Source organism: Megalops cyprinoides, chromosome 15, assembly GCF_013368585.1.
Source record: "Megalops cyprinoides isolate fMegCyp1 chromosome 15, fMegCyp1.pri, whole genome shotgun sequence".
Lineage (NCBI taxonomy): Eukaryota > Metazoa > Chordata > Actinopteri > Elopiformes > Megalopidae > Megalops > Megalops cyprinoides.
In genome coordinates, this window is record NC_050597.1 from 5,973,285 (window position 1) to 5,998,998 (window position 25,714).

A 25,714-nucleotide genomic window follows, 5' to 3' on the forward strand; every position below is an offset into this window, starting at 1 on the left:
AGGTTGGGAATTGGGCCAGGGCATTGGGGGAGGGATACCAGCAGCAGCAGCAGGGTGTGGCAGTGTATCTCCTCTCCACCCGCAGGTATCACCTGCAGGCCCTGCGGCACCTGGCCGTCCTGGCTGCTGAGCCACGCCTCCTGGTTCCAGTGGACGTGGACACCTGCAAGCCCTGCTATGCCCTTCTGGAGGTCACCTACAAGGTACAGGACCCTTTTAAGGGATGACCTCTGAAGCACCCCACACCGGCCTTTCATCCATCTGTTTCTTACGCTGTGCCTTCTGACGTGTCTCATCTTAAACAGTGTATGAAGCGTGGAATTTAAAGTCACGTCCATAACCGAAATAATGTGAACAAACGCATGATTTTAGAAGGAGGGTGATCAGTTACCCAGAGACCTGGAACAACAGTCCAGCCCCCTAAGCCCCCAGGGATGTAGGCCAGGAATATCGTAGTGATGTCTCTGATGAACGCGTTGTGTTTATGTTAATGATTAAGGTTGCGTGAGGGACAGCGCTGATTAGTATTCTGGCTGCCGGAAACGGAGCCGTGGCTGTTGAAGGACGGCTGAAGGTCGAGCCGCGTGCATCCCCCTTACGCGTCAGACCGCTCGCTCGTTTGAGTTAAGCGGAATCAGCACAGGGGGGAGATCCCTACTGCGCGCATCAATTAGAGAGAGACGGAGACGAGACCTTCTGAGGGCACACTCACAGCGCCCCCGTCCGCACACCCGCCACATCTACCCTCCTCCCTGTCTGAGGCGAGCCCCGCCCTCAGGCCAGCCCAAAGCTCTGCCTGCACCGAGGCGAGCCCCGCCCTCAGGCCAGCCCAAAGCTCTGCCTGCACCGAGGTGAGCCCCGCCCTCAGGCCAGCCCAAAGCTCTGCCTGCACCGAGGCGAGCCCCGCCCTCAGGCCAGCCCAAAGCTCTGCCTGCACCGAGGCGAGCCCCGCCCTCAGGCCAGCCCAAAGCTCTGCCTGCACCGAGGCGAGCCCCGCCCTCAGGCCAGCCCAAAGCTCTGCCTGCACCGAGGCGAGCCCCGCCCTCAGGCCAGCCCAAAGCTCTGCCTGCACCGAGGCGAGCCCCGCCCTCAGGCCAGCCCAAAGCTCTGCCTGCACCAAGGCGAGCCCCGCCCTCAGGCCAGCCCGTGGCTCCGAATGCATTGAGAGACACTCGGCACTCACGTCAGACCATAGCTCTGCCTGCACCAAGGCAAGCCCTGCCCCAGGCCAGCCCCAGGCTTCAGCCGTTCCCATTCGGACCAACCTGCATAGCGAGTGTCCGAGAGAGCACTTGATAAAGTCGAAAGTACAACGGTACACACGGAACACAAAAGACCACATCTGAACGAGTCTCAGTCCAACACAGGGTTTCATTTACCAATGCCCACATCCAGGCACACACAGAAGAGGCCGGAATGAATGCTTAATGTGGCTGAATGGAAATCAGATGTCGGCCGATGTTTGTTTGGTTCAACATTTGCAAGGATTTATTCTCTGAAACATCTGCTGTAAAACCCAGCATTGTTTGAAAGCTTATGCATAGAGATTTAGTTGGCCATTAAACTTGTTTAATCATTTGAAATGCTTATTTGGTTGTGTATATGTTTTGCTATGTGATTATAATGGTCCTAAAAATGTGCAGATGTGTGTTTCAAAGCAGTGTCTTCAGGTCTGACTGTGTGCTGTATTTGCATGTGTGTGCATGCTTGCGTGTCTGTCTGTCTGTCCGTGTCCGTCCCCTGCAGGAGACTCAGTGGTATGAGGAGACCACCGTGGAGCTGATGGCCCCCACCATTCTGCCCGAGCTCCACCTCCTCAAACAGGTGATGCAGCGTCTTTCTGAGTCATCACTGGGGTGGGGCTTTGGAGAAAATTTTCTCAGCTAGGACTCGCATACAGCTTCACCATTTAGTGAGAGGATGGGTGATGATCATTTGAACTGTTTCCTGTATTAGCAATTGTAATATTTTAAATGTCTCTTGATCACATTGTTAGGAAACTATATTTTGTCATTTTCTTTTGTGTATAAATGGCACAGTTGGAAATTTTGTTTAATGTTTTAATGATTTTCACACATGTTGGCTTGGCTTTGTCCTGAACTGAACAAAATATAGAGCCTGTAGGGGTGGCCAAGCTGTGGCCCTTTCGAGCTTCATGTATGCCTGAAGTAAAGCGAAAAAACCCTCCAATTCAGATTTGACTGAAATGTTATTGGTTCATGTGATACATAAAATGCTACTTGAGTGTTTCCATGTATCATAGAGTTCTCTTCAGCCTTGACATCAGTATTGTGGTATTTATTTGTGGCTTTATGTCTCCGTGTGCTGTTTTTGTTCCAGATTAAAGTTAAAGGGCCGCGATACTGGGAACTGACAATAGATATTAGCAAAGGAGCTCAACATTTACAGTAAGTGTTTAAAACATGAGAGGAGTAAAGATCTGCATTTCTCCTGTACTCTTGGAGCCCTTTCACGTATCCACCAGCATTCAGATGTGCCTTCATTTACACTCGGAGTGCAGCCGCTGCACTTAGTATGAAACAGGGGTGAATGTGAGGCACCCCATAGCTCGCCCTGCTCATCAGTGGTGGATTGGCTCACAAATTCTATAGCACATGCATTACATACTGTACATACTGTACTCTGTGCTAATCTCTGTAGGTAATAGTGATTTATGAGTTACATTTGACATCCTTCAGGAAGTCTGTTGAAGAAAATAACCCATTGCTGCTTGAGAAAAACATAGACTTATGATCCCTAGTGTTAAATTACAAGGTTTGTCTAAAAAAATCAGTAATTACCAGACTCTTTGCTAATTTTCAGTTGAGTATTTTTTAATATTTATTGATTAATAGACAATGACATTTGTGATGGCACACTGCTGAACTAGCTGAGTTTCTTACCTTTGTCTGTGTGGGGTTTCAGTGTTCCACAGCACCATTGCACTGGCCCGGACTCATGAACTCAAGCATGCACAAAGCCTGCAGTTTCCCTGTTTTGGGGGGATTTTTGCTGGCTCCTCAACGCAAAAACGTCACGAGCGAATCTCAAGCTCGTCAGAATTGGATAGCGTTTAACCCTTGACGAGTCAGACCAATTTTTTCACACCTAGTTTTGCACCTCGGTGACACACGAGAGTGCAGCTTTTGAATTGCCGTATGCAAGAGGGCTTGTAAGCAACCACATTGAAAAGACAGTCTGTTTCCCTGAGGCCAGCCATCTGGGGAGGCTCACGAAAGCCACGCTCGTGATATTACTCAAATGAGTTTCTGTGCACTGATATGGATGAGTACGTTGCACCCTGATAGCGTGCTGTATTTGTGAATGGTTGAATTTACAGGAAATAGGCTGTTTTGTGCAGCCTTTACTTTCGTCCTTTTGCTGAGGCCAGACCCCGATTGGCATTTCCTGTAGTGAATGGCCATTTCAATGTTACTGTGACTGTTAGTGGACGACTCCCATCTCTTAATGTCTCAACCCATGCTGCTCGGTATGCTGTGTGTTTTGCAGGTTTTTCAGTCTCGGTTTTAGTAAGCTTGTTCCTGAACTAATACGAGTTTGTAAGATGCTTTGAGATTGTGACAACCTGGAGAAGAGTATGATTTTTACACATTAACAGAGAATAAGAAATAACATTTTTAAGATCTATTGACACAGACGACGATCTATTGACGACACGTAATGTATTGGTAACAGGTGAAAGCGGTGACACAAAAGGCGTATCATCCCCCCCATCAGTTTCAGCATTAAAGTGGTCACCTCCAAAGAGGCTGTGGGTTGATAAAAACAAAAATTCATTCTGCTTCCTGTTTTCCTTGCCTGAGGTCTATCCTGGCTCGGGACGGGGTGCTGTATGTGAAGCTTCGGGCGGGGCAGCTCCCGTACAAGGACGACCCCCGGGGGTGGAAGAGCCTGCTGGCCCCCAATGTGAACAACAGGAACCCTGAAGTGCGCACGTTCAAGGTACACACGGCTCCCGCCAAGGGACAGTCTGCGTGCTGGTGACACGCGGTACCCTCCATTCCTCTCCGCTAGGGAGTTCCCCTGAAAACCTCCTGCTTCCTATGTAGACTGAAATATTAATGCACAGAGATTCTGAATAAGTGCGCTGATTCTCACCATCATTCTATACCCACAGACAGTGACTGCCGTAGTAATAATCAGTCTCACTTTTGATAAATACTCCGAAGCAGCTGGAATGGTTGGGTTCAGTAAAGGCATGGAGCAGCTCCCCCTTGCTATACACTCTGCTCTGTCCAATCAATACCAGCGTATTTTTACCTCCCTATCCCCATCCATCCACGTCAGGGCAAAGTCCCTCAGCGCCTGAGCCTGGATTTTAACCCCTGGAGCAGGACTTCTAATTGCTCTTTTTCTCACAGCCTGAGGCCATCTCCACCTTCACCTCAGACGCGGCCTTGGTCTCCTTTGCAGAATATTTCTGTAAACCCGCTGAGAACATGAAACACGTGAGTTTATGATGTAAAAATATGTATACACAGAAGCTGTGGATTACAGTAACCCCAGAGAGGTTAGATTAGATTAATATAGGGATACAATATAGGTATGATGGTACAAATCAAGACACTTTCTTTATTAGTCCCTCCGTTACTCTTAAAAGCGTAACATATTGAAATGAGGACCTCTGTTGTATGTATTTGTAGCTGTAAGTCACGACGGAATGTCTCATTTTACAGTTTCATTCATAAAATCTCGATGGCCTAATTTGTAGCACAGCTCCCATTTTTTGTTGTTGGTTTGAAATGTGTCCGGCTGTGAAGGATGTTTTCATTCTCAATTTACATGGGTCTTTGTCTTTTAGAAACAAGATACCTTGGCCTTGTTCTCTGCAATCCTGTATGAATGCGTCACCCAAGAGAACCCTGAGATGCTTCCGACCTACATAGCAATAGATCAAGTAAGACACCCGTCTCGGCTTAATGCGCACTTGACCTTTCTGCTAATTTAGATCTTCAATTATACAGCCTATTATTTTCCCAGCAACTGAAGGATTCTCTGGTAAAACGATCACAGGCCTTTGTTGTGGGTCGGGTTTGCTGTATCACAGTGGCATGTCAATAGTTTTTTGTGGCAGCGTTGTTACACAATAGCATATGCTATGTAGTCGTTGATGTACGGTGGTAATTATGACACACGGTGGTGCTCTGGGTTTTATGTGTGGTGAGGTTTGCTGTTTGATGTGCCACATAGTTTTGTGACAGTGTTGAAGTGTGCTGTGTGATGAAATTGAGGTTTGATTTGTGACTGTCAGTTTTGTGACGGTGTTGAGTTGCGCTGCATGACTATATGTTAAGGTCTGCTGTGTGATGGTGCTTACACATGCTGTGTCACGGTGCTGAAGTGTGTCGTGTGACCGTTGTGAGGTTTGCTGTGTGACAGTCGTGAGTTTTCCTATGACAGTCGTGAGTTTTGCTGTGTGGCGGTCCTGAGTTTGGCTGTGTGACAGTTGTGAGTTTTCTTTGTATGACAGTCGCGAGCTTGGCTGTGTGACAGTAAGGAGGTTTCCTCTGACGCTTGTGGGCTCTGCTGGGTGACGGTGGTGAGGTTTGCTGTGTGACAGTCGTGAGTTTGGCTGTATGACGGTGGTGAGCTTTGCTGTGTTACGGTAATGAGCTTTGCTGTGTGACAGTAATGAGCTTTGCTGTGTGACGGTAATGAGCTTTGCTATGTGACGGTCATGAGGTCCGCTATGTGACGCTTTCCCTGGGGTGGGTATGCTTCCTCGCAGGCGGTGAAGAGCCTGGAGAAGGGGGAGATGAGCGAGACCTTCGCCCTGTGGCAGATCCGGCTGGTCCTGGAGCTGTGCGAGTGCCGTGTGCTGCAGGAGAGGCTGCGGCAGCCCCAGGCCCACGGCCTGCTGCTCAGCTCCGAGTTCCTGCCCGTCATGAAGTGCTCTGCCGACAGCACCCTGGACCGCTGGCTGTACGGTGAGGGACCATCCTAATCACCGCCATGTTACTTAACATTACTGCCATTTACCAGGCACTCTTATTCAGAGCAACTTGCATAGGTTACAGTTTTCAGAGCCCTTTCAGAATCAGAATCAGAATGTTTTATTTGCCAAGTACAGATGTACAAGGAATTTTTCTTGGTGCAGGTGTCGACATTGAAAACATAAATGCAGACAGAGTTATACGCTACAAAACAATACAATAAATACAATAGAATGCAATACAATTAAAGAAAATTTCATGTACAAATAAACATGTTGAGCTCTACATTACATTACGTTATTGTCATTTAGCAGACACTCTTATCCAGAGTGACTTACATAGGTCACAACTTTACATGTTACCCACTTACACAGCTGGATATATCCTGAGGCAGCTCTGGGTTAAGTACCTTGCCCAGGGGTATAGCAGCAGCCCCCCAGAGGGGAATCAAACCTGCAACCTTCGGTTACAAGCCCTGCTCCTTACCACTACTCCACACTGCTGCCATGCCTTCTGCAAGCCCATGTCAGTGAATTATATCACATGGCTTCTCAGTTGGCATATACAATGTTCCACCAGTCCTTTGGTATTTGAAAATATGCTCATCCTAAAAAGTTCAGAAAAATGGTCCAGTATCGGACTGTGACACACACACATGCAGGGTTTTTTTTTTGTTTATCTCAATAACTGACTAAGAACATGAGCTGGGTTGTAATGTGTTTGTGAAGTTGTCATTCCTGTAGTAGATTGTGCTGTAGCCATCCTGTGGTCTTAGTCTGAGTTCATTAATAAGAACAAAACTGTCATGGTCCACCACAGAATTCTGCAGACACATTTTCTGCAGATGCAATAGTGGGCAGTGTCCTGCTTTCCAAGGAAACTGGTTCACACTGCTGTGAAAAACAGAAAACCCTCTCTTGGCATCCTGCCTTGACTCTGTCTGGCTTCACCACAGATAACAGACACATCCTCCGGGCCTACATGAGCGGCCGTCCGCACTCAGAGGATATGGACACCAGCATGCTGGCCTGCTTCTTGGTCTACCACTCTATCCCCAATGCTGGGAAGCTGGCCTGCACAGACCTGGAAGGTAAGTGCTTTCCACTAGTCAAGGTATTTCTCTTTCTGTGCTCAGTATAAGCTTGTGGTAAACCTCACAAGAATTAATAGATGTTACTGTTTCTAAGCAACTGCTTTGTCTTAAACTCTTGTATCCACAGAATCATGTGCAATGGGAAGCAGGCTTCTGCTGTTTCCCCTTTAATGTCCTGTCAGTACATCTGCAAAAACAGTAAACCATGCTAGTTCATACCTGCCTGCGGTCCCTCTGTGACATGCTTTCATTACATTACATTTTCATTTCATTTAGTAGATGCTCTGGATATTGCCCAGCAATCTTTCAGTTGCGAGCCCTACTCCTTACCACTACGCCACACTGCCCACCCAAGAGCTCGCCTTGGTGACATGGCGTTTTTAAGTAGAGAGCAAACTTTCCGCCTGGCCACCGCACAGAGGATCTTGCATCTTTCCTTCCTCTCAGCCAGGCTTCAATGTGCTATGTCCGTTCGCCCTGCGCCTCGATCGTATCTTGCCAGTCTTCCTGTGTGACTCTTCTGTCCTTTCCTGTCACAGGTAGCAGCAGCTTTGCTGAGCTTCTCCTGAGGTTCAGCCAGCTGGGGGTCCCTGTGCGCTCCGCTCTTCGCCTGGGCCCGCTGCTACTGCAGACCAGTGATGACACCGTGGGCATGGTCCCCGTCTTCTGATTGGCCCGAGGCGAAACTGCAGCCGCTCTTCCCGTCCTCTTATTGGTCAGAGTCAACACCAAAGGCAGAGTCCCTGTCGTGTGATTGGTTGGAGGTGGCACAGAGGGCAATCTTCTTGTCCTCTGACTGGCCAGAGGCAGCTGCGTGGTGCTGTCCCTTCCCTCTGATCTGTCAAGGGGTTATTTGACCTTGTGTCACTGTCTCCTCTTCCACAATACAAAGAACCACAGCATATCAGCCTGTTAAAACTCCAAATATCGTTAAAAATATCCTGCGGGAAAGTGTATATAAGCCTTTGTATGTATGTGAAAACTTTTTTCCAGTATGAATCTAATACCACAAAATAAAAAAGAGAGCAAGAATGTACAAAATTTGTCTTCATTTGACATTTTTCAGGTCTAATATTTCTTTGTGCTGTTTGCCAGTCGGAAGAATTCCATCTCCATGTCAGTGCTGGGAGATGTTATTGGATACCAATTTTATTTCATCAAGAAAATATTCACATATAATTACTTTCAGACATGGATTGTCATTTATTTCATTTCTAAGTGTTTTGCTTAGTGTGCCTGCAACTCTTAAACCAAGCAAGTTCATTTTGCTTTAAGCGAGGTTATCAAAAGGCACTTTGGCACATCCTGTTAGTATCGTGCTGACAGATAAGGAAGTAGCGTTTAAACCAAAAGAGAACTACATTCAAAAGAACTGGTCTTCATTATCAAATTAGAGTCTGCCTTTGAAATGGTCTTGAGTTAAAAGGAATGTACAATTCCAGGAAAATTTCAGGAAGCTTCTGCAACGATGATTTCTATGGCCTGAATCCAGTTTGCAGAATCCATCCAAGATCCTGCACAAAAAATAGAAAATTGTGTTTATTTTCAGTTGAAAGGAATGTTTCAGCAGTTCCAGACTTCACTGTTGTCTGCCTGTTTAGTGATTATATTTCACAATCTGAACTGCCATGGTAACACAATTTAACTGTTCAGTCAAGGTGACTAACAGCTATTGTCAGACAGATTGAGGGTGACTTGAGCCAATATGCAAAAACTGAATTGTATTCAAGTGTTCAAATAAGTATTAGAGTTCTAACAATATGAGTATGCCTAAAAGCCTGATCTTCTTTAAATATAAGGATACTGATTGTGCAGGTTACACCCTGAGTACACATATACTATGGAATAAACGGTATTTCCAGCACTGCCTGTAACTACAGACATTCCCTCTAATTTAATTGGTTGTGGGTAAGTGAGCAATTTAACAGTTCATCTATCAGGAGGAAATGCAGATTGCTTAGGCAAACGGTTATTGGAAATGCCCATCTAGAATAGCTCAGAGTGGAATGATTCATAAGAATAAGGAAGCTGAGCAATTTGCACAATGCTAGATATCACTGTTCAACTATGAAATAGAGAGACCCCCCCCCCTTCCCCCTCCCCCTCACCCATGCCCCTAATGGAGTTCAAGATTTCTGTTTGTAAAGAGAGTGGAAGGGGGAGGTGCGTCTGCATGGGGCGGGGGGGGCGGGGGGGGGGTGGTATATAGGATTTAATATTGATTAAATGGTTAAGTGCCAATAGAACTTCACCTGGTCCTGCTATTTTTATATTAATGGGCCTCAAGGGCTTAATGGCTATATGTACTACTGTCCTCCCCTCTTCAGACCAGACCCCCCCAGGCGTTACGTAGCACTATGCAGGAGGGAATTGAACTGAGGAGCACGTGTAAACGGCTGTGTCTGTGACGTTGCTATGGTTTTCGTGGTTCTCTCTTGCTGCTGTTCAGTAAAACTCTGCGGGGAGCGGCATGTAATGCAGCCGAGACCTGCACTTCCTTTCCATCCTCTTCGATTAGTCATGCCTTACTATTCAGATCGGTTGACAACAGTGGAGGTCCCCACATCCTCTGTGTTGAAGTGCACGTGCTTTGACAAAGCAAGGAAAGGCTCTGAATCTGAGGCAGAGGCCTCCTCTTCAGTCCTAGACACATCTGCTCTTTGTTCTCAGTGTTACTGAGCAACAAATCACCAAGCAAATTCCACACTAACAACACCCTTCTTAAAAAAAAAACAAAAAAAAAACAGCTGTAGTCACCTTCTCTCTCAGTCTTGAGGGATCTGTTTGGTGCACCATGTGTACAGTACTGTGTATTTCCCATTTATTTCAGTATAGCAAGCTGTAAGTTGTTCGCTCTACTGCTACATGTAGGCAACTGTAAGACTGTTGCTCTGTATGAGTTCATGTGGACCAACACGTGCCTTAGACATGCTAATATGTTAATCATATTCTGCTGCTGTTGAGTAACGACACAGCATATGCTTGTATGAAATGTCTTTGTAGGGACATTTAAGTCTACTTCTAAGCCTGTTCCGCTGAAGACCAAGCTGTCTGTTAAGCTTCACATGGCTGACGGTCATACTGCTGGTGACTGGTCCTCCCACACAGGGGACCCAAGGAGAGTGATAGCTCTAATATAAATGTCAGCGTGGTTTTTCCTCTAAAGAATACATGGTTGGGAATTTGAGATCCTGGAGCTTCTAAATTGACATCTTTGCCTGTACCTTGCCCATTTCACCAGTGGTCTCAGAAAGCCTTGCAGGAAATTTAAAAATAGATATATTTATATATTTCGAGTAATGCAATTAACCTGTCGGTATGTCAGTTTAGGTATACCCCGATTTATCATCGCGCCTCTGAGCGCCCTCCCCTTTCGTCCCGAATCAGATCATTTCACGCACTGCTTTTCCGAGATTCGCCCAGCGATATCGAGTTAAGCGCGATCGAATGGAGCCGGCGCTGTCACACGTTAAAGGCTCCGGAGGCAGCACTGGGTGGAAATGTCAGAAGTCAATTCAGGAAGTCCTCTTTGCCCCTCTCGGCATTATGGGACCCCAGCCACACAGGATGTGGCAGGGCATTCATGAGAGAATAGTGGATGGGGTCAGGTGAGAGAGAGAGAGAGAGAGTGAGGGAGAGAGATGTGAGTCTAACCTCTCATTCTCTGTGTATGTGAAAAATGTTGAAACCTGTAATTACAGTACAATCTCTGTGGAAAGAATTGCTTCAAAGGACCGGTATGTTTCTTCCAGGGCCGTTTTCATAACTGAAGATGTCATTGTGGTCAGACGGACAGGCTTAAAGATCAGTGTGTGTTAATTCCAGGGCTGGTGTGAGTCTTGTGTTTATAGGCAAGTCTTTGTTTAGGGAATTGGAGGGTCCAGGCAGATGACATTCCTTCAGGGGCAGAAAGAATCTTCCTCTCTGTCGTGGTTCCATGCAGCCATCATAACCTGACCATGCAACACAGAGGGCTGGACCCAGTCACAAGGACAGCGAGCACAGCTAATGTCTTACAAACACATGTTTTGAAATGTGTCAGTCTTTACATTATTGTTATTTAGCAGATGCTGTTACCCAGAGCAACACTGGTTACAATTTCATGTGTAATATACGTATATAAAGCTGGAAAACTACTAAGGCAATTGTGGGTTAAGCCCTGCTGCATACCACTATGCTATACTGTCGCCCCACAACATTATGTCTCCCCATTTTGTCTCCTTAGTCTTCGACGAGAGTGACGGACTATGCGTATGTTTTATTTCTTGTCACTTTGGTGATATTGCTTTCTTAAGTGTCTCTTTCCCACAAAGGAAACTGCTAGTTTTGTGGAATGTTTAGTATGAAAGACTTTCAGTAGATTGAGAGGTATTGGATGAAAGCCGGATTTGTGAAAAACGGTACTACAAATGTCTGGTTAGAGTCGCAATAGGTCGTAACTTGTTGGTCGCCATGGTTCCTTAAAACAACGGACACCCAATATCACATGAACTGAAATGCACTCCCTAACCGTAAGGCCTTAAACACCACTCTGAGAAACTCCCACCTTGCTTTTAGAGTGTTCCCAAGGTCACTGTTATTTTCTGTGTTTTTCTTTTGTTTCCTGCCTATTCTTGTATATTCTTATGCACTGTGCACAGAAGCACCCGGCGGGTGGTATCCTGAAGTAGAGAGCAAATCTATTCAAGATACTATAGCACACAGCCTGACCGAATGGTTTAAAATATTTGAAAGTACACACTACAAGGGCAAGGCATGAAAGGAAGCTGTAAAGACCTGTAGTTGTTTTGGCTGACTGTATTTTAGTCGCAGCCTTTTTCCTCAAAACGCTGTGAGACACATTTGCACAACATCAGACACAAAAGTCCAAATTTTCCACCCGACTGGAATGTGTGACGAGCCCCTCTGTTCATGGGAACACATTCCTGCATTCTTACCCAATGCCGGATGTGGCCTTCAGCAGAACCACCCATTCTCTCTCATCATATGACGGTCCAAGCAAAACAAAAGGGCGTGGTCACTCCAAACACTGTCAGGTATCTAAGGCAGACATTAAAACAATGTGAAGTCTCCAATGGGAAGGCTCACTTCCGGATGCAGCTTCTGTTACCTCTCCGGTGACGGTTTGGATTTCTCAATGGTGTAATAAATTTCTGGCATACCAGTAGGCATGTGAAAAGGTCCTGTGCTTGATGTTAGTTGCATTTGCCTTGTCAGTGTGGCGAAAAAAAGCCTGTTTTTAACTCTTCTTCATTTCCTCTTCCTGAAACTACAGTAACCAACAACATAACCTTTTACTCAGTATTCTTAGCGTCACTAAGTGACACCCGCATCGTCAGACTTTGTCAATCATCTCATGTTACAACTGTCTCATATTCCTATGGACAGTTGGAGAAATGTTAACACATTGAATATGAATTAATCCAATTGATTCGGTTGTAATTAGTAATTATGTTTATTTATTTATTTTTAGCTGTTTGTACACTGTGGAGACAGCGTTTAAAATCTGAGACATTGACGAAATCGGTTACTATTATTTCATTTATTTATTTATTTGAAACGAATTTTGTGCCTGTCAATGCACCGTTCGGTACTACGAGAGTTCCTGTTCGTACGTCTGACTGAGCCATTTTGAAAGTATTCACAAAGTCAAGGAAAGGGCGGACAAACGTCAACTTTTTTTTCTGAGCGAAACTTTTCATTCACAGCCGTGACCAAGAGAGCCGTTGCTACAAGCTGTCAGTTTTGTATATACGGTGGGTGTGACCAACCAACCAGTGCAAAAGGGGAAAGCCACGGTCCAACTGCTGTGAATGAGTGCAGACCGACGAAAACAGCGTTGCGAGTGAACTGGAGAAAAAAGACATACCAGAAGAGTTATGCTGATTGCACGGTTACTTGTATCACTGGTTATTTACGGTGGAAGTCTGTGCATTATGAATTACACAGGCCAATTCCCCTTGTTAGCTCATTAAGCTTGCTCTCCAGACTTACTGCTATTTCTGCTAAAGGTCTACGCAAAAGATGCCTCTAATCTTCAACAAGCAACGCAGCCGAGTTCAATGGTAAGTATTGTTTTGCACAGGAGACAAAAATTAGGTTGTAACATTATGAGTCAAACAAGATTTTTCATGTTTGACGTTCATATTTTTGTTTTGTGACAGATGGAAGTAAGTATACCACATCTCCATGTGTTCCGAGAGAGCAACTTCATAATGAAAGTGAACTGTGTAATCTTTAAAAGTGTTATCACAAATTCCACGGCGTGCTGTTTTGGAGTGGACATTAAGTTTCAAAGCAAATATTTCATGCTTGCTGACCGGTTGATTGCGCTTTATCTGGCGAGGCTGGATTGCGATATCAGCGTGAGATATACCAAGTCAAACTTCCTGTTCCTTTTTCGTATTTCAAACGAGAGACGGCTCAAAATGTATGGTTAGAGTGCCGAGTCACGTAGTTTCGTGTTATTGCGTTGCATGGGCGAAGCGGAGAAGGGGGTGTGCTCTTACGTCTAAATGCAGCACCTGTTATACTGTATCTGGGGAGAAACTGCGCGCCTTAGCTGCGGTTGTTCAACTATAGCTGTGCGCGCAGCTTCGCTCCAATTCATTTCGACCCTATGCCGCGTTAGTCGCTGTAAAAAAAATTGTCAATATAATCTGAAAAATCAAATCACAACTGAAAAAGGTTTCAGGTCGCTCCCACTGTTTCAAATAGGCTGTATGGAAAAACATTTAATAGCGCTGCGTCCGATATTGTGAGGGCCATGTGGCCGTTAGCTTCTCACTAATCTCAAAATCGAAGTTTATGGTTTGAGGCAGATTTTTAAAAACTCAAGCCCCACCCTATATAGGAGGGGGAAACATACTGCCCCTCCCATAGGAAAGGTTAATAGTCTTTGATTTTTTTTTTTAATTATAAGGTGGGAAGCCCTCCTATTTTGCTTACCTTCAAAGAATTTGCATTGACACTTAATGTGCCGATTTCTGCGTTTTTTTTTTTTTACAGAAATTCTTACAGATTCAAACTAACTTCTGCCCTAAAGAGTGGTCCTGTAATTGATTGGTCGACCACTTAGACGTATCCTCTGTTCAAATTTGGTCTAACACACAGAATCAGCCTACAGCGTGGAAACGGAGGTCTTTTCTTCTTTACAGAACACTATCAACCTATTTTTTGTTCTTTCTCTCAGAATGACTGCTCTGGGATTTTCCCACTCGCTGTTTCATTCATGTGGTTTCTCTTAGACAAAAGAGCTAGTTATGTTCAAGACCCATTCTGTGAATAGAGAGGTGATTTCCATAGCTGTCAGATATCTCAGAGGATTCAGATGTGACCTGAAACTGAGTTTAATGGCTAGGCCTATATGGTTTCTCTCTATCTGACAAAAACAAGAAGGTATTGAAGGAAAGGCAGAGTGCTTGTATATATTCAATGCAAAGAACTAAAATTTTATCATTTGAATGCTGGGCACATTATGCTGTCTTTACAGATCAGTAAAGCAGATCCAAAGATGGACCTAAGAAACCCATTTTGTAACACATTTGTTGTTTGTCCTGGAAGACAAAATGGAGGTAAAAGGAAGTTAGAAACATGTTGCTGTTTTTTCCTCCCCAAATAAAGCTGTGAACATGTTTTATATGTAGTGCACTAGAGGGCGATGGTGCACAAGTAACCACATCCACACAGCAATACAATTTAAGGCTCAGAAGACTGTTCCTGCAGTTAAAATGTGAATACATGTTTAAAATAATATGTAACATGATACAACAGTGCTTTATCTTAAGTTTCTGAGGAAATGACCAAGGGCACTGTAAAGTGTCAAAAAACATAAAGGGAAACAAGTGGCAGAAAGTGTTTTTTTACTTTAAAATAATGGCATTTTATCTTAAATTTTGCCCAGTGAATTGAACACGTGCCAGCCCTGCTTAATTTTACTGAGGGGTGGAGAGGAAACCACAGAGTGTGGCACATTGTCATGTTATTCAGATGCAAGGACCTCGTCTTTTGAGTAGACTATTAGCAGTCAACTGTCATGCACATTACCTGACATACCGTCCCAGACTACCACTCATAGCTAAAAGAGCCCTCTGAAAAAGGCCCCAGGATTAGTTAAGCTGCTGCCATGATGGGATGCCTGTGTGTCATCACATGTAACTGTTGTGGGGTTGAGTTGTGTTAAACGTGAACATTTTGTCTCATATGTGCTCTGTCTGTGTGGTATACACACTGCTGGTTGCAGAACAACTCTCCACTAGGGGAGACGGGCATCCACCTGTTGTAACAATATTAGCAATATGAGTGTTTGCACACAACAGTATTGCTCATTTCCATACATGCATTAAAGGTACTGACTGACCCTTAGTCTCCATAAGTCAGGTTGTGCCCTGCTGTATTGCATATTTTTCCTTGTTTCCTTGAGCAGGCTAACTTATGATGGGTTAGGGCTAGTGAGGGCTGGTGTACATGCCTGTCCCGCTCCGTGTTACTTGATAAGGAACATACGTAGTCTGAAAAGGAAAAAAAAAAACAGGAGTTTTGAAATTCATCCTGAGTCATTTTTGTGACAGCTTGGCTCTTAGGCTTCTTCTAGTTCCAAGTATGTCTGTCTGTGTCTGTCTATCTGTCTGTCTGTCTGTCTACAGTATCTGTCTGTCTGTCTGTCTACAGTATCTGTTTATTCATTTACTCCCTTGAATACCAGATGTGAAAAAGTAAGTGGTGTGAGCAAGCGTACATGTTTATTTTGTAATACATTATCTCATACATTGATAATATCCTTCGGATGAGAGGTTAAACTGAGACCTGAGGTCCTGCCTGACCCCGGTGGTCAGTGGAGGCCGCATGGCAAAGAACATGGTGTACCCCGCTGTCCCGTATAAATTTATAATCTGGCTCTCTAAATCTGGCCGTCTAACCATCCTCTCCTTTTAATTGGCTAAAAAAATTCTCTTCCCCTTCCGCCTCAGATTATGCGTGGTGAATGTTCTGGTACAAAATGGCTGCTGCGCGACCCCCAGGCGGAAGGCTCCACACTGGGGGTGGTTTGGGAGAGCCACCACCTGTGTTTAAGGCACTTCGAAATGATGAAAAACGGTGCAGAACCCACACCTTAACTACATTTCATTATTCATCCATAACATGCTGATTTATATTGTTGGCAGAGTTTTTACCTGAAGTCAATCGACAAATGAAACACGCTAAACTATCCCAAAAGGCGACAGAAGGCCACGCTACTCCTTTTGTATATCTGTGGTGCCTGTTGATATCACATTTCAAAGTTAAAGATGACCAATAAATACACCGATGCTACTGACTCCTCAAGCAAAGTGTATGGTTGAATATATGATAAAGATCACTGAAATAACTGTGGAGAGTTGGCCCGAATGACAAAAATCAAATACAAATAGAGCCTAACTCCTTATAAGGCATGTATGGTTGCTCTGACGCACCCTCATGTTACATTTTAAATTTTCAGTTCTGTTTGCTTTTGACCAGTTTCCAGTAAATCCTGCAATTGTTGCTTTCAACGAAGAGGAAGTGGTTGCCATGAAACTTACATTCATAAAAAGAAACCTTTTTTTTTTTTTTTTACAGCAGTCAAACGGGCAGCTCAGGGTTTGTGAGATTATCTCAATTTTGATACCGCTGCACTCATATTTGAAACGAGTCCCATCACAAACGCTCTCAGGCTCTCTCTGTAGCTGCTGTGTGTTTTCTTAGGACAAAGGAAGCTCTTGCTTTCACGCATCAGACTAGAGTGCAAGCACATGTGTGCATTCAGAATACTCATTTAGAGAAACAGGTTTTGGAACTACATCTTATATGACATGTTATTATAATTATTATATAATAATCAGAAGAAGATTGAGCTCATATCAACTGATGGATTGCATGAAATACAGGCTTCACTTTTTCTCTGACTTTTCACTTTTCCCTTTTTTTTTCTTATCCAGACTACAAAACTCACCTTACACAGATACGCTTCTGCATGTACAATGGTGTACCCCAAAGGGCCTTGTGAAAAAAAAAACGTTTCAGTGACATGGATGCATGTACACCCACACACACACCTGCTGCACAAGTCAATAACACTGTATATTAAGGAGGAACGGTTGAAAGTGTGATTTGTAATACAAGCGAAAAGCTCAGGTGAGAAAACCTGCGTTTGTTGGCTGACTGTAAAGTGTGAATGAAAGTACATATAAAATGTGCGTGGCACGTCATTTCGGTGTCGCACCGGTGCTGGACTGAAACAGAGACTGCATGACATGGAGATTAAAAGTGTCAAGATTTGCAGATACTAAAAAAAAAAATATGCCAGAGGAATCGATATTTGACAGCGGGCAGCTTCTCATGCCGTTTCTGATCCATGAAGTGCCCCGGTGGATAAGTTGTGTTGCAGTAGTGTGGCATTGTCCCTCCCGGCTTCCGCTGTGGCACACAGGCCGCTGCAGAGTGCTGTCATCTTTCAGTGTTTAGTGTTGCGAGAATGTCGCGTTCTTGGCTGGGTGTTAGTGAGAGTGCTGATATTGTACCGCTAGAAATTTGTACAGCATTCTCCTTCCCACAAGGGAACAGTAAATGCTGTTATTAATTATTTAATGTCACTGTACACAGTACTGCATGGGAACAAAGTAGCTTTTACTAAACCCATTATCTGTACGCCAGTGTTAGACAATGTCATGTTTTTCCAATGCTTGAGATAAAGATTCAACAAAAGTACACCCCCTCCTCCAATACTAAAATTATTGTTTCTGACAGTATTGAGTGGGCTGTCAGATGTGTGAAATGCTCTGAAACATTCACATAATAGAATACCCCTGACTTGAAACATTGAAAGCTGCATACATGGTTAACCTTCTGTGTCATTGTCAGAGTGGGTCATTGTCTGCACTCTAACTCTGTGGTGATGTCGCCATCTAGTGGATGAGCAAAGTATAGACTACTTTAATTGCTGCGCGTATGTATCTACATTATACAGTGCATTGAATTTGACTATGCCTGGTGATTTAGACTGTATCTTCCAACGTGGAATTTGACTGGGGAGACTTACAGTTTTGGTAATTTCGTGTTACACATCCTATGACAGCTGCATGTACTGTCACAATGACAGTGAAGTACCTTGTTGCAGTGCATAAGGGTAATATCCTATCCAAATTATGCAGTGATAATCAACAGAACAAAGTACTGTTCATGGCCAAACACCATGTACTGCACCCAGGTTTTTCACTAGTATATACATTTGTCCTGCAGGTATAAAATATATATATTTATATATATATACATGAGCATAGCATAGAGAATGCTGACATGATCATGACATGACTAATGATCATGAATAGTGTCTATCCATCTATGTAACAGTGATATAGGGAACACCAATGAGAGAGACTGGTACTCTGGGCTGTGTAGGACCCCAAAATGGCTGTCTAGACTTTACCCATTGTAAAGGTAATCATTACTGTGCTCATGCAGGTATCTTTCTAAATTAAATATGTATTTAATGAAATGTACAGAGCTATACTTATATGTATGCAGAGCTGTGCTTGTACTTGTAGTGACACATGTACTTATAGTTGGCCCAGGATCAGTGTTGTGCATGAACGTGCTCACTTTTTCGGTGAACGGTGAACTTGAACGTATCCGTTAGCAGCTAAAGAACGCGAACCTGAGCTCGTTCGGGTTTGCGCGAGATTCGGAATCCTTGGGCGTGCTAGAGTTACTGCTTGATGAATGAACAGGGACGGCGTTATCCCATACTTGAGACGTTTTTATTAGTGCAATTCATCAAGATACTCAGCTTGACAGCTCGCAACCAACTGCCCGACCCGCGCATAAAATAGTCCCTGGTGCAGCTCATTTAAAAAAAATGAAAGAAATGAAATTCAAAATTGTGAACTGTAACTTGTTCATTTTAATCTGTGTGAACTGAACTTTGAGCTAGCTCTCGTGAAGTGTGAACTTGCACAACACTCCGAAGGCTAAACAAGACTGCATGGTCAGTGTGTTTCCTGTATCCACCTGGGTTTTTTTTGCCATGTGTGCCAGCCGCCACCATCACCATAACAACAGGCCCTGCTCTACAGATTCTACACATTCAATTCTGTTTTTCCATCAGGTACAATTTACACCCTTAAGATTATTATATCCTTAATGCAATACTACCTCTGTAATTTTCACGTACACTTTATGATGACAACCTCAAAACCGTGTTGTGGATGGCAAGAAAACAAATGCTTGAAAATGTGTCATAAACAGCGGTGTGCTTTACCACGAGGTGGCAGTATTTCTCAACCTTGGTCATGGGGCTCTGTCACGTATGATGGTTTTCATTACATTCTGAGCTCTCTGTTAGGCTAAGTTGATTGAACTCTGACCTAAGAATTGTTCTTTCTTTGACAGATCATTTTGGGGTTTTTATATCTGTCAAATGACTAGAAATAACTTCTGGAAACACATTTGATTTCATTCTCCTGTTAGAGCAAGCACATTTCCAGCAATCCAGATCTGTAACAAAAGCTGGAATTTTCAAGCATATGGCAAATCCAGATGTTTTCAATGAACTCAAAAAGACCTAAATTACTTAAAACCTGCAAAAGTTTGATTGTGAGTTGAATTGGAACAAAAACAAACATAGCCTACGTGGTTAGTCCCCTGGACCAGGGTTGAAAAGCACTGAGTTATAATATTCCTCTTCAGATAATGATTCTTAGAAATATACCAATACCTGTAATACTTGATTTCCTGTAGTAGGCTCATAATGTTACATTATCAATTAAAAAATTACCTGTTATCTAACTAATCCAAATAGCATTATAAACACCAGCATTTAACAAAAATAAGAGACATGTCTGATGTACAGATCAATTTGTTGTGGTCAGGACGTATTGTCATAAACATGTTTGTTATTGCATTGTCATATACAGAAAAATTACACATTTCTGTGTTACATATGTTGTAGCAGACCCACTGAAGTGTTGGGTTTTATGACAGTTGTGTTTCATTTTGCTGAAAGCAAGAACCTAGAATTTTAGCATTTCATATCATTCCCTAACTCAGTGACTTTTTTTTTTATCTAAACAGAAAAATAGGAAGATTAGCTGGGATTCAAACGCTGATGAAGACATCAGCTACCACTCTAATGCACTGCTTCTGTTCTGTCTGCTGAGCTGAAATTTACATTTGTTCATTTGTGAGACGCTCCTTATCCAGAGCGACTTAAAAAAGCTTTCAGTAGGATTAGGCAATTGGGTGCACAGGTACTGAATCGTTGATGCTATTAGCTGTTAATAAATCTTAGGAAACTGGACTTTGCACTGAAGGGTGTCAGGTTTAAATCAAGAACAGCACACCTCTGTGTGAGACACAGCATGACATTGAGGTGTCAAACCTGAATGGCTCCGTAAAACTTAACTAGATTGTTGTTAAGTTGGTCATCTAAGCAGATAAATATACAGAATTCAGACCCTATGTATTGTAGTTTGGCTGCAGCCTTACATTAACACCTTTAAGTGAGTTTTTTTTTTCTTTCTCTGCATTTCATGTGTTTCAGCCTCGCAAAAAAAGAGAATAGTAAGCAAGTAACAGAGTACAGCTACACTCTTACACTCAGACTATTCTTGAAAACTGTTTTAAGACAAGTTACCTGTTTTAAACATTGCTCTTACAGTTGATATTGCTCCTTTGGTTCTTAGTTTGGCATAAACAGTGGGATTAGGTTTTATTTATGACCTTTTCAATGACTATGTTTACATCTGTATTCAAATACCTGTATGCTCATCTTAGTTTTTAGCCTGGTCTCATATCACTAATGTCTTGCTTGCTCATCTGTGCCCAGGCCTTTGTTCTTACAGTACAAAGCATACCAGAGCTGCATCTCGAAATTGTGTTATGACCCATAAATGATACATCATAAGTTGTTAATAATGAGAGTGCAGGGTGAGTGGAGGGCACTGTGCCGCAGGTGTCTGTTCCTGTGACACTCAGACCATGTGACGCAGAACCACACGGCGTACGTGTGGTTTCCTTCCAGAACTTCCCCGGGTCCCCTGGGGTCAGTGTGTACTTCCCAGACCTCCTTTGGGGGGTTCAGAGGATTCAAATAGCTCATCACATAGCCCGTTCATTCAAGAACTGTGCAGCCGTATCTTGTGACACCAACCAGAAGGCAGTGTTAGGTGGCACTCAGATACATCTTTGATTATGTCTTGTGTGTCACCATCTGTCACTGTAACTGTAGTTGTGAGTACAGTACATTACATTACATTATTGGCATTTAGCAGAAGCTCTTATCTAGAGCAACTTACACAGGTTACAGTTTTTACATGTTATCTGTTTGTATACCTGGACATTTACTGAGGAAATTGTGGGTTAAGTACCTTTCCCAAGAGTACAGCAGCAGTGCCCCAGCAGGGAATCAAACCAGCAACCTTTCGGTTACAAGCCCTGCTCCTTGCCTGTATGCTACACTGCTGCCCCATGTTTTCAGACACTAGTTTAACTAACTTCTGTTAGTTTTCAAATCTACTTTGTTGTGTTTTGTCACATCAGAGTTAGCAGATTGACTTAAAAGCTAGCATTGCTGAGCAGTTCCTTCACTGTAGAAAAACACTACACTCAACATCGTGTTTTTGAACTCACTCTAAGTCTAAACCACATAGTACTCTGTTTTGATGAATTTTAGTAGCATCTGATCATATGTTTCCAACCATGTGATGTAGAATGAAACCCAGAGCGATCTCTACAATGAATGAGTCCACCACCTGAGATCAGAAATGAATGGGCATTCTTATAAATGGGAAAATCCCATTTGGCTGTGTTCACCACCTTCACCGTGTTGATAATTAACTTCCGTGTAAAGTAGTGCTGTTGTGGAGGTATGTGTGATGGTTCCCTGGGGGGGCCTTGTGAATATTGATTACCTAGTCATGTCACACACACCAGTACTGACGGTTTGCATTCGTTTAGTTATTGATTTGTTCCCCATTGTGGTCAGACAGAGCCTCCAATAGGATGCTCTGGTCTCAGTGGCCCTATGGGATATGGAATCGGAAGATATTGATTGACAGTTGTGCACTTCGTGGTGCTGGTGAGCAGTGAGAAAGCAGCCAGGATCATTTTCACACAGGAGATTACTGGCTTTGCAGGCTGGGTGGACAAGAGCACAGCTGTTCGTTGTGCAAAAGGGGTGTGGTACTGATTCCAGTCACAGCTGATTCAGCCAAAGTGTGTGCATGCATTCATGTGAGTGTGTGTGTGTGTGCGTGTGCCTGTGCTTCTGTGTGTATGTCAGTGTGATGGTGGGGGGGACAGCATATCAGAGGGTATGGCTGAACTGAATGCCTTGAACCATTGCGGTGAGGTCTTGTGCTCTTGTTTGAACTGGTACAGATGGCAAACTCCTAGAGCCAAATGATGTTCATTTTTGAGTCTGATTTTGCCCCAGTGGTATATTTTCAGATTGGTAATAAACATTTTCAACTTCATGAGCCACACTTGAAAAAGTCAGCTCTGCCCTTTACACATTTTTAAATACAGTGTGTTATGGCAGAAATTAGTTTTGCAGACATGCAGTATGAATGCAGTATGATTAAACAGCAGTTGTGTAGCAATTTTCATGTGTTTCTGCTATTGGGAACAAAAAACCAGGACAACTTGGACTAATTATGCCTGACTAAAATACCACAGTTCCCTTTGAAGTAGAAGGGAAGACACGGTGGTGGTTCTGTGAGCTAGGTTTCCAGACACATTTGATGTGCACCATTTGAGAGCATCACGTCAGCAGTCGTGACACAGTCAGGCATGTTCACCTCGTTATAAATATATATATACCCCTCCAGGGCTCAGACCATTACTACTTCCCTGTAGGATTTGTATCCAAATCAGGCATAAAATTTCCCTGCAGCCCAAACTGCAAACATCAATCTGACAACCTCCTTGATATTTCATCTCCTTTATTGTGATAATGGGCTTCAATATTAATGTGTCCTACGCATCTCGTCATTGTGTGCAGTCCTTTTTTTCTACCCATGAATCACTGTATTTTGTTCTTGTTCAGTGAAAACTGGAGAAAATGCCCGTGTTGTTAATGTCACTCAGTAAAGTTCATTTGCAATGCTAAGTTTCTCGTTTTCTCTGAAACATCTGATAGGTTCCCTGGCTCAAATGGACCATGACATCAGGAAGTGTTATCCTCTGCATCAGTGTTCAAATAAGGTTTTGACCAACATGCTTATTCAACACATCACATGACCGGCAGTATGTTTAACTTTGACTGATGGCCAAAAACTAATGGTTCACCGAAGTGGCAGTACTGAGAAACATGTTGCATTGCAGCTTTAGATGTAAACATTGATTGATTTCGTGATTTAAGAGTATAATGATAAATAATTGTACTCGTAATGTACAGCTGCCGTGCATTACATCAGAAAGCATGAAAGCACATCAGAGCCAGAGCAGGTTTCCTCGAAGCATAGCCCGCCTCAGTCTTTTTTTCTTACTGGTTTGGAGAGATCAAAGTCTAAGTTGCGTCTGTCTCTTTTGGTTTGGTTTATGATGCAAAAAATGTTCCTTTTTAGTGCACCTGGTGTTGTGATGACAGTCCATAGTGTGGTTTGTCACCTGCAACTGAACACGCCAAAAAGTGCGTCTGTTTTGTGTAAGAGAGGTTAAGATGCAGACAGAAAGAAAGCCACGTTTGTCGCATTGATGAAAATTTGATATTTGGTCTTAAGAGAAATACCACATTGCATGAAGCAGGCAAAGGAAGGGGGCCCCAAATCCTCTATCTGTGAACCTGAAAATGGACCCCGTATGAAAAGCAAGACGGCATCTTGCAGTGCTGCTAGTATCAACACGTTCTTTTGATTTTCGCGTGTGAATGAAATAAGTGTGTAATTTAACAGTTATTTATGACTTTTATCAGGACATCTTTCTTGAAATGAAGAATTTACACTTTTCCTTTAGGTCCCAGTGTCTTTATAGGCCTGATGTGTAAATGCAAGGCAAGAGGTGTAATCGTTAAATGAGCAAAAACTACATCACAGGTTTATATTTATACCATGCGCTATCCCTACAGCTTTCATTCTGCTATGATTACAATCACTTGTGAACCCGAAACCCAAGACCGAAAACGTCACTAACATTATCTTTAAGATTCTTAAAATGTTAGCTGGCCAAAGTTGAACTGGAGACCTGAAAGCGTCAGAAATATTCATGTACAACATAATTGCAGTGTTATGAATGGATTGTGGGAGCTGTTTGCAGAGTAAAAAATGATGGGGAAAACTGATTCATTTCTTCCTCTGTAACAACTATACACTAGCCATAAACTGTCGTTTTCAGTGTAGGTTTTCACAGTTTAAATGGGAGTTTGGAAACTGCAGCGTTTGTACAATTTGAACATTTCTTTCCAGTCTGTAGGGGAAAAACTGTATGGACCTAACACATCTATTTAAAGCCTGACATCCTCTCTAAACCAGAGTCGAAGTACTGTGAGTACGATATCTGGAATAGAACTGGAATAGAATGCAAGCAACATATGTCACTGTACAAACAGCTGTGAATTTAGCTGCTGAACTTTTTCATCTTAAGATACACGGTTTTCAGGTTCCAGATGGAAACTTCAAAAATGTAGTCGTATATACAATACAGGCTACTTTTAAATAATAAGTGTAATCAGCTCAACTGAATAATGTAAACTAATCCCATTTTAGGATAGCTTTAGATGAGTTAATCCTCATTTACTTTGGCACATATTTTGCTGTACAAATGGATAATATGTTAAATAGTTCATGAGCTCATAGTTCTATGAAGCAAGCTTTTGCATTGCCTTGTAAACCTTAGACATACAAATGATCAATGTACTTTTTTCCTGTATGAGACAGTCACTGTTAAAGAGTTGGGCCTGTAACTCAAAGGTTGCAGGTCAGGTTCCCTGGTGTGACACTGATTGTGATTACATGCATATTGCTATTCCTGTGTTAACTTGTATATACAAATAGGCTGAATGTGATATGAATGCTGTAATCACCTATTCTGTTAACCCACAAAAGCCAGGATTTGATATGAGATCGGAATGACTTCAATGTTTTGCAAGCAGTATTGACGTCATAGGGGTGACCTAGCATCTTGGAGTTTCTGCTCCAAAAGCAGTGGGAACAACAGCAAATACTGCGGGTTATGCATGTGATAGAATTTAGAGGTACGTAAGCATCCGTTAACAATGACACTTATTCATACGGATTTATTTTCAGTTAATCTTATTTGAGGCATTTCTTTCTTTACTCTGATAAAGGGGAAATTGCCAGTATTGGCCATCCACTACTCCTTGGAGCTCATAAGAGGGCCACACTTGTGATTTACGGAGTCCCTGCGTCCATCAGAGGGAGGCAGTCGAGCGAGACGGACGCCATCCACGCAGGCCGGTCACCTCAGGAATGTAGTGGGTCCATTCGAGTCTCCCAGGTTTCCTCCACAGTAAGTACTTTAATCCACCGGTTGAACACTGAGCTGGCCATGCCTTCACAGAATATGCACAGATTTTTTCACAGTGCCTCTGTGGATGGCAGTGTGATTCTTCACCATACAATGCTCAGTTCAGCCTCCCGCTTTGTTCCTGACAACAGCGACATGCAAAACAAACAGCAAAAGCAAACACACTCAA

The 25,714-nt window shown here is 43.3% G+C and overlaps 1 protein-coding gene and 1 long non-coding RNA gene across 2 annotated transcripts in view; both read left to right on the plus strand.

The window, feature by feature from the left end:
• anapc1 (anaphase promoting complex subunit 1) overlaps window positions 1–8,051 on the plus strand; it is a 47,375-nt gene extending 39,324 nt beyond the window's left edge. Inside the window, exons 40-48 of the mRNA XM_036547048.1 lie at window positions 86–203; window positions 1,747–1,824; window positions 2,341–2,408; window positions 3,825–3,963; window positions 4,383–4,469; window positions 4,823–4,918; window positions 5,750–5,948; window positions 6,910–7,044; window positions 7,587–8,051. Coding sequence (XP_036402941.1) covers window positions 86–203; window positions 1,747–1,824; window positions 2,341–2,408; window positions 3,825–3,963; window positions 4,383–4,469; window positions 4,823–4,918; window positions 5,750–5,948; window positions 6,910–7,044; window positions 7,587–7,717 — 1,051 coding nt within the window. The 3' untranslated portion in view covers window positions 7,718–8,051. The remainder of the gene's footprint in view (window positions 1–85; window positions 204–1,746; window positions 1,825–2,340; window positions 2,409–3,824; window positions 3,964–4,382; window positions 4,470–4,822; window positions 4,919–5,749; window positions 5,949–6,909; window positions 7,045–7,586) is intronic.
• Window positions 8,052–12,821: 4,770 nt separating this feature from the next.
• Window positions 12,822–25,714, plus strand: part of LOC118789810 — a 52,082-nt gene continuing 39,189 nt past the window's right edge. The window contains exons 1-2 of the long non-coding RNA XR_005005482.1: window positions 12,822–13,112; window positions 25,346–25,527. This is a non-coding gene — a long non-coding RNA (uncharacterized LOC118789810). The remainder of the gene's footprint in view (window positions 13,113–25,345; window positions 25,528–25,714) is intronic.